The sequence below is a fragment of the Polypterus senegalus genome, chromosome 17 (assembly GCF_016835505.1).
Source record: "Polypterus senegalus isolate Bchr_013 chromosome 17, ASM1683550v1, whole genome shotgun sequence".
Taxonomy (NCBI): Eukaryota; Metazoa; Chordata; class Cladistia; order Polypteriformes; family Polypteridae; genus Polypterus; species Polypterus senegalus.
The window spans coordinates 72,265,694-72,283,764 of NC_053170.1; the positions used below are offsets into that span (position 1 = coordinate 72,265,694).

The 18,071-nt window shown below is 39.8% G+C and overlaps 1 protein-coding gene across 1 annotated transcript in view; it reads right to left on the bottom strand.

Annotated features, from left to right (window-relative positions):
- rims3 (regulating synaptic membrane exocytosis 3) overlaps positions 1 to 5,993 on the bottom strand; it is a 172,443-nt gene extending 166,450 nt beyond the window's left edge. The window contains exon 1 of the mRNA XM_039740404.1: positions 5,783 to 5,993. Coding sequence (XP_039596338.1) covers positions 5,783 to 5,845 — 63 coding nt within the window. The 5' untranslated portion in view covers positions 5,846 to 5,993. The remainder of the gene's footprint in view (positions 1 to 5,782) is intronic.
- Between the last annotated feature and the right edge of the window lie 12,078 nt (positions 5,994 to 18,071).

Below are 18,071 nucleotides of genomic sequence, written 5' to 3' on the forward strand. Positions count from 1 at the left end.
GTATACCCAATCTACAATCTTACCACATAGTTTGTACTTAATAAGCACTCTTCAAAAATCTCTTTCTTTTATCATGTAGTGAATGATCTTTTTTTTCTAGTTGTTACATATAAATATGGAGACCTTAATCTGAGATTCTACTGGTATAATGGATATGAGGCCACATTGGTCATATTGTGTGCAGAAAAGAGCAATTAGATCCATTTCTGAACTGAAGGACATGTGCTTTGGTGACAGGCTAGAGGAATTAAACCTCTTTTGTCTCAAACAGAGAAGAATGCTTGGGCACGTAAATCAGTTCCTTCAAATTCTCAAAGGTATTGATAAAATTGATCAGTCACAATTATTTCAATTAAGCAGTGAATACAAAATTGAGGGCCTGGTGGAAGTTAAAGGAATGTGCATTTAAGAATGAAGCTAAATACACTTCTTTGCACAAATAATCATGGATTCTAAATATTTGTGGCAGAAATGGAAACCTTGACAAATTTCTGTATAGAATTCAAATAGAATATAGAACATTGGGATAATTGTGGTCAGCTAACCAACCAAGCTTGGTGAACTACTGGTCTGCTGTTGCTGTTTATATTTGTTCTATATTAAATTCTTGTGTTCTTTAAAATGTGAAATATAAAATATAGTGTATTATATGTAATAAATGATTTTCCACCTTAAGGTGACTCCAACAGTGCATTTAAAATACTTAGTAGTGATTATAGACATAATTTTAACAAAATAGAAACTAGAAGTGTCAATAGGAAGGTACAAAGAAGAAAATTAAGAGAGAAAATTAAATATTGCTATATGAAGTCCCAGTATTACAAGAAGCCCATGAAAGTAAAACCTAAATCTGGTTATTAACCCCAAATATGACTCCAATCACTGCCACAACACTTCATTGTTCATATTCCTTTAAAGGACTACCCACCTAGGAAACCCTTCTTGCTTTCTTGCATACTATATTTCCAGACTTGCCACAAATGGTGGGTTTGCATCCCTCTTCTGAATGATAGTAAGCCTCACACTGCCACAAATTGTCTTTCTTGATTTTAATTGGTGACCTGAAACCAATCAACTTCAGCCTCAAGGTAAATAAAAATAAATGTCTTGATCTGCTGAGGTAAAGGATCCTTCATATAGCTCCATCACTTACTAATAGGCAGTCTCACATCAGTGCAGGATGGTGACTACACCGCACCACCCTGTCTAACAAATTTGTTTTTTAACAAGAATGGCTGTCCATTTCTGACACCATTGTAATCACGACAGTACCCAAACATTTGATGGTTTCTTCAATTGTTACACTTTGCTGCACAATAAAGTTACAACCATTTTTTTGCTTTTTGACTACAATACTCCATGGTGGGATACTGCAGCTTTTTGGCATTTCTGTCAGCAAATAAGTCAAAAACAAGTTGCATACAGGATGGATAGCAATCCATTCTAGTCCATGTAAGGTTGTACAAACAAGCAATACTTATGTCTTCATAATCTTCTGCTAAAGTGCCCATTACATACCAATTACATATGATCTAGCCAGGCTCGTTCCTTTATACCTTTCGTGTTTACAGCCTATTTACTGTAAAAAATTTTAATACCTCATGCAATGCTGCTTTAGTTATTCTCCCTAAAACAGCTAACTCTACTCAATGTAAGTAACTATGACTTTGCCGAGATTATGTTACTCTCTTTACCCTGAGCTGCCACAGATGGACTGTGTTCTCTCAAAGCCTGTCTCTTTTCAGCTGTCTGCACACACTTAACCCCACAAACCTTTGCAAAACTCCTTCCTTTCTTTTTTACACATGCTTACTGATTGCAAGGCCATGGTTCTTAGAATACATTTATTACATCATTGCACATGCATCTGATTCAAGAGAGCCACTTGAAGTAGCTGCAGGTGCCTCACATCGCCTCTGATGTCCTAAGGAGAACAAAAACCTGGAGCATTCCAACAATATTTAAATTTCATTACTGGTGTCTCTGCTGATAGTACTGGGTGCCAGTGTGCATTTCTCTAGACAACACACACCTATAGATGGACACCAAAGCACCAGCGACCCATCTTTAAGATCCATTTTGTTATGCCACTTGTTGGCTGTTTTAGTGTGGCTGATCCTTTATTTAGTAAGAAATGACTAAACAGAAATAGCAGTTAAACATGTAGTTATATGATACTAGCTGTGCAAGCGCCTGCTGTTAAAAAAGCCTGGGGTCCTAGAAACTATTGAAATCTTCAGAAAAAAACTGAAATGTAGAGATGTCAGGTAATTGAAAGGAACAACTCTGGGCTCCTAGGAGGATTTGTTTTGCCGATGTGCTCGCCTCCCTTGTGTATGAGTGGCGGGAGGAAAAGTAAAAGGGATACCATTTTGCCAATGTTAGCAGCTAAGTGGCTTTATCTTTCTTCTGAGGTTTCGTTTTGCTGATGTGCTCGCCCCGCTTGTGTTATTAGCAGCTAAGCGAGTTTTCTGTTCCCTCAGAGGCAGGAGTCCTTACCCCGACTCCACCTCTCACTTCTGGGCCGGATAGATACACACACTTCCACATGTAGATGTGTATATATAAGACAAAAGAACCTAAATCTTATTTGCAACTGCATTTTGATGAATACACTTCAAATTCACACACTTTATATTATTTTGGTCATTTATTTTGATAAAGGAACAGAGTCGGCATACGGCGCTTCCTCTGCGGACAGGGTACCTTCCACAGTCCCTCACACACATACTTGGGTCCTCGTATAAATAGATAGGTGTGTATGTATACGAGATCACGTTCTCTGATGAACTGGTGTCCTACCTAAGGCTAGTTCCTGTTTGTGCCGCTCTTCCTACTGGGTTATTTTTTTCACCCTAAGCCCTGAACAGACTTCATAGCAATCTAAAATGATGGATAAACTGTAAATATTTGTAAACATCCAAATACATGCAGGTTAGGTGCATTGGCGATCCTAAATTGTCCCTAGTGTGTGGTGGGTGTGTGTGCCCTGCAGTGGGCTGGCGTCCAGCCTGGGATTTTGTTCCTGCCTTGTGCCCTGTGCTGGCTGGGATTGGCTCCAGCAGACCCCAGTGACCCTGTGTTAGGATATAGCAGGTTGGAAAATGACTGACTAATTAAATTATTTAAATTTAACATGGTATGTGACACAGTGGCTAGAGCTGCTGGTTACAACTCAAGAAACTAGAATTATCCTTGTCCATGTAAGCTGTTCATAGATACTCTCATTTCTTCCTATAAGTTAACGTAAATTGGTGACTCTGAACTGACCTGATATGAGTGAGTGTTCCCAGCAACAGACTCATATCCCTTGTACACTCAGGCCCTGCTTTATGTCCAGTGCAGTTAGAATGGGCTTTACCTCCCCACAACTCCATAGCGGCTAAACCATGAGTTCAAGAAATGGGCAAATGAATGTATGTTTAAATTTAATGGAGTGGTCTCTCTCCTGTGGTTGGGATTGATCTAAAACAGGGAAAATAGATTAAAGTATGTAAAGATCAATATAAATTTAATTTGCAGTGGTAGTGTCAATGCCTTGCAGTAACGAGACCAGGGTTCATACCTTGGATCTTTCCTTCATTAAGATTCTATGTTCTCCTCATGTCCACATGCATTTCCTTCGGGCGCTCGACGTGCTGTTCCCACAGCCCAAAGACATGCAGGTTAGGTGGGTGGCCAGTATTAATTGGCTCCTGACATGTGTGTGAGTGTGTTGTGTGAGTTTGCACACTGTGATGGACTGGCACCCTGCTGGGTATTGCTACTGCCTGGTGCCCTGTGCTTGCTGGGATGAGCTCCAGCTTCCCTGAGACTCTGCTCAGGATAAAGTGGGTAAAGAAAGTGGGTGGATGGATGGATGGATAAAAGTAATTTGTTTCCTTACTGAGTTTATTGCTTTGATGGTTAATATGGCAGATTGCTTAATTTTAGGAAGATAATACAAAAATAAATTTTAATGAGCCCTGCAAATGACTGGCTTACCATTTCCATGCCATTCATAAATGCTGCAACTGATGATACGTTTAAAAAATGGACAGATAGGAAAAAAAAATCAAACACTTCTGTAAAAAAGCATTTACTCCCTGCACATGTACAAAATCCTTGCCTAATTATTACATTGATGTATTATTGGATTGAAAAATGATGGCAGTTTCAATTACCTTTGTGGCCATAGGGAGCATGTATATTTTTGAGGCCCTGACCAGTCTCCTCTGTTTTATATGTGGATTGGGGGAATTCTGTGGCTGCAGGGCCCCAAACAGTCACTTAGTTCACTTGAACTTACTGAACAAATAACAAGAACGTCCATCTGTCCTGTCTCCCAGTTTCAGACCTGCCTTACCTAATATGGGGTTTGGAAATAACAGTCTAGCTCAGTATTATCAGACACAAGACAGCTATCAGAGCTGTAAGGTCTAGCAGTTCATCACAGGGTATATTCACACACACACACACACACACACACTCACACAATTGCTAACACAAGACCAATTTAGAGTCTTCAGTCCACCCAACCAGATTTCCTGGCATGTGGGAAGAAGCCAAAGCTTTCCTAGAGAAAAAGGCATTCAGACATGTGGTAAACAAGCAAACTCCATACAGACAGTGACCCAGCCTAGACTCCCAAAACTGTGAGGCAGCAGCATTAGCCAACATGTCACCACCATAAATCTATAAAGGAAACCATCTTTTTTTTTGAAAAGCGCTGTCATCCGCTGGTGTCATTGTTCAGTTATCTCACAGTCTCACGGCACAAATTGTCAGCCTGAAGTGCACCTGTCATCCCCTCATCCCTTAAGCTCGACGACTGCTGTTCCTGCTGCTGTAGGGTTTTTAACGATTCCAGGCACAGGCTGTTCACCTGTTATATCTCAGGCGTGTCAGGGAGTGAATGGGGCTTTTGATCATAAATTTAATATCATTTATGTAACACATTGCTCAGTTGATCACATTACATAATGCTAGAAAGTAGCATTGAGATGGCAGAGACATGATCAGGAAGGAGCCAACATAGACATTCCCTCCTACCAGGTGCAGGTGCTGGCTTCCTTCTCACGTGGCACTTGAGTCTGTGCGGGTGCCTCTGAATCACACTTTTCACTCCTAAGCTAATGAGGGCTTAATTAGAATTTCAAAGGGAACAATTTCAAAACAGACACTTACCCGTAAAGGATTATTATCCTGTTTAAAAAAGAAACATGTAATAGAAATAATGGAAAAATGCTGAGGCACTAAAATGATCAAACAGACCCTCCTGGAGGGGTCATTACCTCTTCAAAGACTGATGTGCACCTCTAAATTTTATTCTCAACATTAGAAAAATATGACATGTTAGATGAGAAAGATGAATTCAGGGATTTGGCACATTCTGCCAAATGAGAGTATATGGCTGAAGCCTCCGATGCAAGCTCAAGTGCTGAGTAGACAATGGAGTATGTGGCGCAGGATAGGTTTGGTCTGGTATCCCAGCAGATATAAAACATAACAGAGTTTCAAGTCACCACTTGACTGCTGGGCACTGCTGCATCAATTCTAACATAAAGTCTGCACTGCCACGCTGTCTACCCTAGCAGATGAAGTCCATAGCTCCCTCTCCCCACTGCCTTCCCCAATAAATAAGTCATAAATCACTCAAAATCAATTGGTTATTTCTGTTGTCTCCTGGTACTCCATGGCATTCAATACCCACCCCAAAAGCTTGTGTCATTATGCAAGAACCCTGTTTCCTCCTCTATGCCTTCGTTTTCTGGCAGAAACATGCATGCATGCATCTACTCACCTGGTCCTGGCAGCTTTGCTGTTCACAGCGCTCGAGCTTATCTGTCGGGGAGAGCTGAAGCATCTCTCTCTCTCTTCAGCAGCATGGGTCTCAAGCTGCAAATTCCCTGCTGTGTCTCACATGTGTCCAAATTTTCACTTAATTACCATTGCAAATCTGCCTCTACCCCTGGCTTGTCATTCGCTCAGCGCTTCGCGCAGCAGAAATCCTAGGAGAAAACCTTCAATGAGAGGCAAATGAGGGATCTGCAGCTGCGCACTGCACTAGAAAGAGAATAGAGTTCGGAAGGGAAGGCGTCTGCATTTTATTAAATAAAAAGAGGGGCTGCAGTGCTCCGTTGTGACAGTTATACAAAGCATATCACCCTTTTGGGGCCAGAATCAGCTTGGGTTGGTATGTCCTCGAAGTGCCAGCCACAATTGTGTGTATAGTGCATTAGCAGGCCGGATTAGTCACCTGCTGACTTCCTCACACTTACACTTTTATAAGGTGGAAAATAATAAATCACACTGGGTCCTATTTAATGTTGGCCTGGACTGCAGTCCATCCATTTTATTTGTGTAGTCCTGCTTTATTTTAAGAGGAATTTGCAGACTGAAAGGCATTACATAATGGATGGTTTTGGTATATGGGGGCACATTCCTGTTAATATTTTAAGCTGCTACAGTTTCAGATATTTCTTCAGATACACTTTCAACAACTATAACTAGAGCAAAATTGAAAAACTTCCAAACTTCTAAGCTGCTGTCCACCTCAAGCTACATGCTCAGTCACTGTGATTATTGTGGCATCAACTTATGTGGAGGTTTCAAGGAGATTTTGCCAATTCTGAACCCTTCTGAACTGACCAGCCATGACTCTTAAGTAGTTATAGTGAGACTAGTGAATATTGAGGCATTCTTGAGAATAACTAACACAACTTCTCCCTCCACTGCCTACTACTTGCAATTATTAAATCAGCAAGAAGGCAAAAAGGAGCAAAAAAAAATTGGATGAGTTATACTTTATTCATTTGTCTGCTTTAAAATGTGCAAACATAGTATAAAACCTTAAGAAAGTTTGCAAATAGAATACAGCATATCAAGTCAAGACAGGCTTCTACTCTTGTTGGTACTTTGATATGCAGAGATAAAAAAGCAATCACTGTCATAGTAGCTGCATCCTAGCTAGCGGTGTCTCAGTTATTAGGATCTCATAACTCTTGGCAATGGCTCTTTAAAGAATTCAAAATCTTTAGGAATGAAAGTTAAGTTTACAGAGTGACACTGCGAAAAAGGAACTTGTTTCAAATTCCAAACTGGCTACAAAAATAAGAAAATTACCATTTGAAAGGAAGCATTAAGTCTATTTATTTATCACATATACTGTATACATTCCAGTAAGTGACTGTGGGTGTATGCATGAATGTGCCCTGCAATGTAGAGGTGCCCCATCCAGCACTTTTTTCTGCTTTGTGCTCAGTGCTGCAAGTTTAGACTTTGGAACCCTCAGATTTGAACTGAATTAGGGAGCTTCAAAAAAAACATATGGCTCCAAAAGATACATGTAAGTTGGTGATGTCTATTTGAAATAGCTTGACATATGCACAAAATATTCACTTTCCCACTTTATAGTGTATTTGTGCAATTAAAATATCCATTACTATTGTAGCATTAAATAAAATCACGTGTTTGATAACTTAAAACCTGTTTTTTTCATTTTGTGACCACCTTTGGAAATAAAAAAAATAATTGGGATTTATTTGTGATATGTACTTCTCTGGAGTGGGTGCCCTCTGTTAAAGTTTGGCAGTCTTTTAGTCCATTTATGGACATGGCTGCAATTCTCAGTCTTCTTTCAAACATGTTACCTAAGATTGTTCACAGTGCTTTACATACAGTCTTAGTAGATCTCTGCAGAGATTTCTCTTAATGATCCTGCTTAATATTTTTTAATGCATTCGATTTGTAATAGGTTTCGGACACTACCTAAAGGATGAGAATGCTGTGTAAATATAGAACATTAAATACTTCTCAAAATGTGTACCTTGTAACTCCTTGTTTACCATCTTAGTTTTTCTAATTAAGCTTCTCATTGTCTTCACAAAACAAACAGTACTTATTTATTCTGACCTGCTTTTTTCAAATGTCTACTGTCTACTAACTGACTGACAGTGCTGTTTCAAAGTATTTAGAATTATTTTTGTTGAATATGCAGTATTTGATATCTCTACTCTTTTGATGTCATCTGCATATAGTATTCCAAATATAAATCACAGTAATTAGCCGTCCAGAGGGACTTCATTGACAGTTTTTTTTCCCATGTTGTTGTTTATTGTACAGTACTTCCGTTTTTTATGTTACCAGTGCAGCATGAAGCTTTAAGATTAACATTCTTAAATGAAAAGCTTAAAAGTTTTTCTTATTTTTTGGCTTAGGTAAGATGTCCAGGTTTGGTCCCTAGTTTGAGTCCTTTTGTATGTCGCTTTCATGTTCTCCTGGTGTTCACACTGGTTTACACTGGTGTTAAAGTACCTTAAGAAACATATGGAAAAATACATTAAAATGCAATTCTGGGAAGAGAAGATCAATGTATTATTACCGTTGTGCCGGGTGATGTACTGCCCTGTGCAAACTCCTTCCCCAAGTCATTCAGATGGTGAAACAGCCGGGTAAGAGTCCTGGCTGTCCGTTAGAACAGTGTTTCCCAACCTCGGTCCTGGGGGCACACTGTGGCTGGAGGTTTGTGATCAAACCAGCTTCTGTTTTTAATTGGACTCCTGGGCTAATTAAGTGATGTGTTATTTCCCAAGTTCTGTGTTTTGGGAACAATATAGAAATTAGAACTAAGTTTGGTTATATATACTGTATATATATTTACAGTACAGGCCAAAAGTTTGGACACACCTCCTCATGCAATGTGTTTTCTTTATTTGCATGACCATTTACATTGGTAGATTCTAACTGAAGGCATCAAAACTATGAATGAACACATGTGGAGTTATGTACTTAACAAAAAAAGATGAAATAATTGAAAACATGTTTTATATTCTAGTTTCTTCAAAATAGCCACCCTTTGCTCTGATTACTGCTTTGCACACTCTTGGCATTCTCTCGATGAGCTGAAATGGTTTTATTCAGTGAGAATCTACCAATGTAAATGGACATGCAAATAAAGAAAACACATTGCATGAGGAGGTGTGTCCAAACTTTTGGCCTGTACTATATATATATAGTACAGTACAATATAGTGTACCAAACAGTTATATGGGAATAATGCATTTTTTCTTTTTAACAATATTCATCTTGATTTTCATTCTACTTTTCTAGGTGTTCTAATTATTTAATTAATCTATTATTTACTAATTAGTTGTTGCAGCCTGGCAATGTTGTTTGCCAGCGTGTTTGCTCTGCTCATTTTTAATTGTCATTAATAAGATACAACGAAGGAGGAAACTGCACAGAGAAAGGGCAAAATAGAATGAAATCAACAAGAGAGTTAAACATTTAAATCTATAGCAAAAGCAGAAATATTCCTAAATGTCTTATAAATGTAAATATCATCCTGCTGTGCTTTTCTGAATGTAGAATAAAAGAAACATAATACCAACTAATTAAATGAAATCAGTGCTATTAGGTGTTGTCACTGATTAGAAAGCTAGTTGGAACAAAAACCTGCAGCAACAGTGTGCCCCCAGGACACTATATATATATATATATATATATATATATTGTGGAATAAGCCCCGGACACAGACAGGCAGACATGCTGTAAATCCACCACCACACATTTATTTACCATATATACAAAGTCAACAGTGCACACAAAACCCCACAAGTCTCCAAAGTCCAGGCCTCTCACACACTCTGCCTTTCTCCTTCTTCGGGCCACCTCCACTCTTGCTTCTCCTGCTTCATCCTCTCCTCACCCGACTCCAGCCTCGAATCAAGGGAGGTGGCCCCTTTTATCCACACCCGGATGTGCTCCAGGTGCTTCCCAGCAATCTCCCGCCGACATACCCCAGTGTGGCGGAAGTGCCGGCTGTAGCCCCGGAAGCACTCCGGATGTCCCTGCTTCTCTTCCCCCAGCATTTCCTGGTGTGGCGGAAGTGCTGAGGTCCAGGGCTCCCAAGGCATTGGGGTGCTCTGTGGCGATGGCCACAGGCCCCTACAGGGCTGGGCTTCCAAGCCCTCTACCCGTGGCACCCAACACAACCATATATATATATATAGTGTCAAGGTAAAGGGCCTTAAAAGGTAGTCAATTAGAGCTTGAGGTCTGCAGAGGAGTTTCCATTTGGATGTGACAAATTTATTTCTTTCATTAAAAACAAGATAACAGTTTAATTCAAATTTGTGCATTTTGTGATTTTTCTGGATTCAGGATCATAGGGTAAGAAACTCTGTTTATTATTATTATTATTATTATTATTATTATTATTATTATTATTATTATCACCATTCTCCTCTCATCATACTAAGGTATGTTGGTGCTTTTGCCAGAGTTCAACCAGACCACTTAGACTTTGATCTCAGCTTGTTTTTTTCAGCTGAGGACTCATCAAAGAATGCAGAGGAGTACGCACTTCTGGATCTCTTTCATGCTAACTGTACAAGGGAATCAGTCAAACTGATCATGGAAGTTGGTCTTTATTGTTCCCAGTGTACCTAAGACTACTGGAGCCTCTCTTGTCCTCATGTTCCACAAATCTCGATTTTTTTATACTTGATGATCTTCTCTGCCTCCTGTCACATTGATGAAGTCTCCAGTGTGAACGACCATGTCTGGTGTATGCTCGAAGCACTTGTCTATCGACTGATCACTCAGCTGTTGGCAAAGTGCCTAGTGCAGCTACATAGTGACCTTGTTGTGACGTTCAAGATACTTCTCCAGGGTCAGTACATGACACATAGACACTATGTGGCTAGTCGTCTCCACAGCTTCATCACACAGATGGCATTTGCTGTTGACTGGTGTGACTGTGATATACTTCTGGTGGTACTGGATGTTCAATGCCTGATCTTGAGTGGTTATGATGAGGATTTAGCTTCCCCCTTGAATCCTGTACTTTGAAGCTGTGCATGTGTGAGGTCCTTGTTGACACATGGCCTGTCCAGATTGCTGAAGAACTGGCTGTGCAGTGGCTTCTCCTTTTAGTGCTGCATCCTCACCTCCATGATCTTGGACTTGAGTAACTGCTTGGTTTTCTAGCTGCCAGCACTATTATTATTATTATTATTATTGTGTTATTATTGTTATCTTATTTTATTTTTTAATGTGTTATTGCACGAAGTAATGGTATTTAATGTAATTTGCTACAGAAATAATGTTGTTGCTGTTGTTATTATTATTATTATTATCATGACACCATTATGTAATGTGACATACAAAAACACATCATACCTGCAATTTTAGCAATTTGAAAGCACAAAGTTGACAAATAATACAGAAACAAAATTTAAAATAGAGCACAAGAGGTATAATTCTAAAGTTAGTCCAAAAGGTAGATTAAAATGAGAATTCAAATGAAAGTGAAGTTGCTTTAGTTGGTATATGTAGTTCGTACATATCTGCTGTAGTAAGCAGAGGGTTAGAAAGCCTAATTCGATTCAAGACACTTTAAAGAAATGCTTCTTCAAGAGAGATCTGAGCATAAGTATATTGTGAGCAGTCTGGATTGTCTTGAAAAGTTAATTTATTATTCTATACAGCTTAAAAAAGGATGAGTCTATGTGTCTGTTGGTGTGTTTGTCTATGTGCTTTGTCTCTGTCACTCCAACAGTTGGTGCACCATTAACATTTTTAGTAATAAAATGAATTGCATTTGCTATTCCAAAAGATGGCGTATCAGAATCACTGCATTGACGAATCCCATACCAAATGGCATATGAGAGAGACAAATGTACTGCATGGTGTACTGCAAACATTAATGCAGAGGTCAACTTTGATTACTTAGAGGTTAGATGGGTAGCACGGCTAGTTCCAACATAAAGCATGTTGGTTTAAATATTTGTTTTTCTAAATACTGTATGTTGAACATGTGAGGAGGGCCTGGAGGGGTGTAGGTAGTGGGAATATTAACATAATATTCTGAAGTCCACAAAAATATTGGACAAGTCACCATTTCATCCCACTTGAGCCCACTTTGTGATTCACCTAGAGTGGGTCAAGGATGCTAACCCCGTTCCACTTCTGGGGTAATTGTATAACATGTGTTTAAGTTACCCTAAAATCACCTCCTGCTAAAAAGAGAAAATCAATTGTCCAAATGTTGGAATAACTGGAAATGTCAAGTGGTGACTTATTGTGAGTGAGAACTTCACACTCTGGTGGATGAATTTAAAAATGTTTTGCTACAGCTCACTACATACTGGCTTTCTTTGAAGAGGATCAGTAGCTTTTCTAATTTAAGGGTCAGTGAGGAATAGCCCCATCAAGATGTTTTGCAAAATACATAAATAATAAGCTTCACTCAATAATTCAACCTATTGTCAAACTGTTTATAACAACCATCAGCTTTGTCTTCTTAAACATTTTTGTTTTAAATTTTCTATCATATGCTCAATATAATTACTTATTTGTAAAAATATTGCTTTTTGTGTTATGTGAAAATGTCTTTGTGCTGGATGCTGTATGTCTGCTTCTGACTGAGGGGCTGGACTGACTGACCCTGCAGTTCCCTCTACACCCATGGGGGTGGGTGTTCATGTACAACCTGAACTTTTCCAGTTTAATAATGGGGTTTGAAGTTCATTGCATGTACTAAAATAGGAACTACTTGTTGTTGATTTTTTAATCACACATTTTTACTTCTAGTTCAAGCTTTTGCCAGCTGTGGCCATGCAGCTCACATCACATACAAAGAGGTTCTTGTTGAATGAGGCACTGAAGGTTTCAACAGGAAAAGGTTGGGGCACAACTTGATCATCCTAGTTTAATAAAGTCACACATAACAAAAAATGGCCCCTATGCACACTGCTACACAATCAACTAATAGCAGGCCAAATCAGCTGGTTCTTTTCTAATCAATCATTTGGGTTGTGGAGCTCCTTTCTCTGATTCAGTCGCTTCAATACTGACCACCTCCTGCAGTGGTTTTAAAGGAGGGAAACCGGAAGTGATGGGGTCAATTGTCCTCACCAGTCATCTTCTCAGATCTTCTGAGATAAAAGAAGAGGAGAAAGCTATCAAGAGCCCACCCTCTCTGGTAGTAATATCTGCTTCAGACAGCTCTGAGGTTATTCCAAATACGCGCATATGTGACAAGGTACAAGGTCCAGTACCATTTACTTCCTTAAATGTAGCCGCATTGATTAAAAAAGGAAAAACAGAAACTAACAGAAATCAATTTCAGAAATGCACCAATCACAAGACGTTATGGTGCACTGATTTTCACCTACTGCTGAGGAAGACTGAAAAAGCCACCAGGGAAGCGTATGTGTGCTCTTTTCAATTGTGGAAAAGATGCCAGCATTATAATGCTCTTCTTCAAGAGAAACACAAAATCCTGGAGCAGAATGAGCAGGTACGTACTGTGGAACGGGACCCAGACACAGACAGATGGACATCGTTCGTTCACCCAACACACGTTTATTAAGACCACCACTATATACAATATTTACAAATTTTAGTGCACGTCCCAGTGCCTCCAGCACCGATCCCCCAAAAGTCCAGGCCTTTCACAGTCTTTTGTGCCTTTCTTCTGTCCACCTCCAGTCCTCTTCCACCCGACTTCCGCTCTCGAATGCAGGGAGGCGGCCCCTTTTATACCAACCCAGATGGGCTCCAGCTGCTTCCTGGCACTCCTCCATGGACACGCCCCCGTGTGGCAGAAGTGCTGGCTGCGAACCCGGAAGCCTTCCGGGTGTCCCCAATCTTCTTCCCCCAGTGCTGGGCTCCAGAGTTCTTCAGGCACCGGGGCGCCGCCTGGCGGTGGCCACAGGCCCCTACAGGGTTGGGCTTCCAAGCCCCCTACCCGAGGCCACGAACAAAACCAGGGCGGTTGTCCCCTTGTGGTCAGGAGGAGGCACCAGCCCTCCTCCGGTCTCCTCGGGCATGTGACAGTACAGAAAAAAATGTTTTTTTAATTATTTACTGGCTTTGCACTGACCACTGCACTGATGAAGTTGAGTTTCGAAAGTTCCTAAAGTCTTACTGTCTACCACACTACTTGGTAGCTTATTCCAAGTGTCTATCGTTCTTTGTGTAAAGACTGCATGCTAGTTAGTGCTGTTACTACTTAAGTCTTGCAGTGTACACTAAGAACTCCTGAAAGATGGTAATGGTATTAAAGCCATCTCAGGATTTTGTGGTATTTAGACACATTTGTGTTTTGTTTTTAAAAAATAGAAAATCTAGATTTGGATTGAGTAGGAGCTCAAGAAAATAGTATCTCATGAGCAACAATTTAGTTGATTCTGTACTGTTAAGGAGAACATTTGTCACTGAACAGCAGCTCAACAATCTGCAGTTTATTCCAGCCACACCCTTTGATCTGCATTAAGAGCTGAACATAACTTGCTAGAAGTCATCTCATTCTTGTGTGACTGAGAAGCTGCCCGTCCCTAAACCTAGCACAAGTCAGCTATCTGATTATGTCTTGCCTCTTACTTGTCTGTATGCACACAACCATCTTTTCATTGTTTTGAGCGCTCATCCATTCAGTCACTAACATGGGAGCCTACATTTTGTATTTTCTGCATGGCTGACTGACTCATAGTACTTGGCATCTGCACCATTTCTGTTTGTCTTTACAAACATTCTATTCCATCTGTTTTTGTGTCCATTTGCTGCTTGTAATTTTGACTGGTTTTGTCCCCTGCTCTCTGATCAAGATGTTGCTTTTCCCATGGTTGTTATGCCCTGATTTGTAGTGTGTACACCTGGATTTTAGATCCTGAATTCCCCTACAGTTTTGTTGCAGCCCTAAATAATGTTTACTGATTAACAAGCATAGTTATGTTTGCTAGCTTGGTCTTGTCAAGTTCGTAGTTACTGGTACAGGTATCTGTCAATCAAATGTAAAATTTGAATTCTAATCAGCATCAAGGAAAAGTTTTTGTTTTTTTCATTTATCTGCCCCACTATATGGTCACTGATGTGCTTGTGAAATCACCAGATAAAATTCCATTTGTCAAGCATAGACATTAGTACTAATACTGAAGTGCAAACTATAAGAAAGGTCTCCTATTTAAACTGATTTCTAATTGGTTTTGGTTTCTCAATAGCACATAAGATAGAGAGAATCAAAATGGTTAGAATCACCTGTAAGTCACTAGCTTTCATCAGCAGAGCACTGTGACAAAGTCTGTACTACAATAAACGGTGATGCCCAGAGTGCACATGTGAAAATGCCAGGCTCATTAACTACTAACTTCTATCCAGGGACATCTTAATTTTCCAAAATAATTTTGCCTTTCAATTTGGAGAAGTAATTAGATATGTCACCTGGGTATCTGGACCGCCACCCAAAGGAAAGTAAAACAATCATTACTTTGAGAACTGTGGAGTAGTACATTAGAGGGTCGGCTCAGGTTGAAAGGCTGGAAGACAAAGTCAGTGAGGCAATATTGTGTTGGTTTGGACATGTGCAGAGGAGAGATGCTGAGTATATTGGGAAAAGGATGTTAAGGATAGAGCTGCCAAGTAAGAGGGAAAGAGGAAGGCTTAAGAGGATGTTTATGGATGTGGTGAATAAGAGGAAGAGGACAGGAAGATATGGAAAAAGATGATGTGCTGTGGGAACCCCTAACGGGAGCAGCCAAAAGAAGAAGAAGAAGGAGTAGCAACAGGAAAATAAGAGTTCAATCCAGTACAACAAGGGGCAAAGACAAACAAGCATAAAATCCTATATGAAAAAAATGATAGCAGCTCAAGCTATGACAGTCACTCATGCCATAACCAAAGATTTTTTTTACTGTGTTTCATCATTCTGAAAGGACACAGTTTAAGGTAACTTTAAATACTCTTTACACAAGGCTGGGAATTCACCTACCGCCTCTGCAGTCTGAAGCAGTGCTAACTTTCAGAGAAAAAACAGAAAAAAGATCATATTAAATAAAGTAATTTAATAGATTAAGCACACTTACTGAGCCTTTACCACAATCTTTACTGGTCAAGGTAGAAAAATCATAGCCTTTACAAGTTTCAAGCATTTGGAAATTATAGTGTATGTTTCCTGTTTCAGTTACGTGTCAACATGGATGCTATAAACAATTAAATTTAATATCATGCTATCATTGAATTTCTAACACTACATAGCAATATGTTTAAGTGCTTCATTCTCATCTTGCCAACCTTGTAGCATGACAAGTCCCCATCATATGCCTCAGTCAAGAGATGGGTTACATAATTCTATTATGGCAGCGTATCTTTCAAAGCTGACCTGAGGTCTGAACAGCCATTATTAATGATCTCATTATGCAGTGAATCAAAAAGGAAAATAAAAAATTGCAGTATAATATAGGAAGCATTATAGAGATTCATTATTGGTTAGTTCAATCCATTCCTCATGAACAATTGAATATGAGCTAGGTCTGTGCGCATTCACAAAGTTTTTTCATGCCAATATTACTTAATACCTTCAGCATTGACATAGTGAATCCCATGGAGGTAGCCCTTCAGTTTGGGGAGCAGGTGGTAGTGAAACAAGGCTCCATGTTAAAAGTAGTCTGGTTGTGACATTTCTGTAAATTTCCCATTTCACAGAGCAGCATTTACAATCCATGCAGTGTGAACCATGCACTGTTATGAAGCAGAAGGGGTTGGTCAACAGTTTTCCTCACCATCACCATGCTTCTGTTATTTAAATTTTTGCTTGTCAATGCTGAAGGTATTAAGTAATATTGGCATGAAAAAGCTTTGTGAATGTTATTACAAGCGTATTAGTGGCTGAAAAATATAATGTAGCAAAAAAGTGATTTTACTCTTTCTCCTTTGGACTTCAGCCATAGCTATAGACCTGAGTTGCAGCCCCACTTTGACTGAGGCTTAACATTAAGTACATCAAATCTACACATCAACATTTTTGAGTTTCTCTATGGAAGTTCTACAGTAACTTCTTTGGAATATACCATCTGGATCTGTATATCCACACTCAGAGACATCTGTCTTCTACTTTTAATTGCAGGGGTCATCAAATAGATAGATTCCTGTTAGACCTGAATTCTTACAGAGCAAGTATTCTTGGGGCCAGACTGGGCCAGGACAGGCACCACCCCCTACTGCACAAACAACCTTCACCATTCATGCTCCCTCATTCACTCCTGGACACTCTTATCCAACCACTTAATTCTGTACATCATACACACATCAAGTCAATTCAAACCTTTCAAATTTAAATCAGGAATCCTCAAGCATATGTTGCACTGAGTACATTCTGGTGTTATCATTCCAAACAATCATGCTCAATCCATCCATCCATTATCCAACCCGCTATATACTTAATTACAGGGTTATGGGAGTCTGCTGGAGCCAATTCCAGCCAACACAGGGTGCAAGGCAGGAAACAAACCCTGGGCAGGGTGCCAGCCCACCGCAGGGCATGCACACACACACACACACACACACACCTGCACACCAAGCACACACTAGGGACAATTTAGAATTGCCAGTGCACCTAACCTGAATGTCTTTGGACTGTGGGATTAAACCGGACTACCCGGAGGAAACCCACACAGACATGGGGAGAACATGCAAACTCCATGCAGGGTGGACCCAGGAAGCGCAACCCACTGTGCCACTGTGCAGACCATCACATTCAATCTTTAAATTAATTTTTTTCTCAAGAAAATCCACAGTGGTTCAACCCAACTGTGTAATGTTTCCTGATTAGTGAGAAGGAACATTTAGTATTCACTAACTCAACAAGTTTTTCTCCAATATACATGGATACTGGCTAAGCATAATAAGGACTGATGAATCAATAGATAAAGTTATTGAACCTGTGAAATAGGAAGTGCTTGAAGCAGGCCAGTGTACACCTGTATGGCGCATTGGTATTCCATACCAATGGTTCAGTACTGGCAATATGTGGTCACGTACTGGCACCTCATATTCTATCAATGCACTTGAAATCCCAAGGGGGATTTTCTCCTGCTCTTCAATATTCTATACTTTTTTAATAGCATGTGTAACACCATATATCAGTACAAGTATAACAGTGCACTCAAAATGCTCAGATGGACCCAATCTCCTACCGTGATTTTGAAATTTAGTACAATTTACACCACATCACAAAAATGACTTTGAAACCAACAAAACAAGGGAGTACCAACAGTTACTTGTTTCCACTTCAAGCACTGGAAATAGGT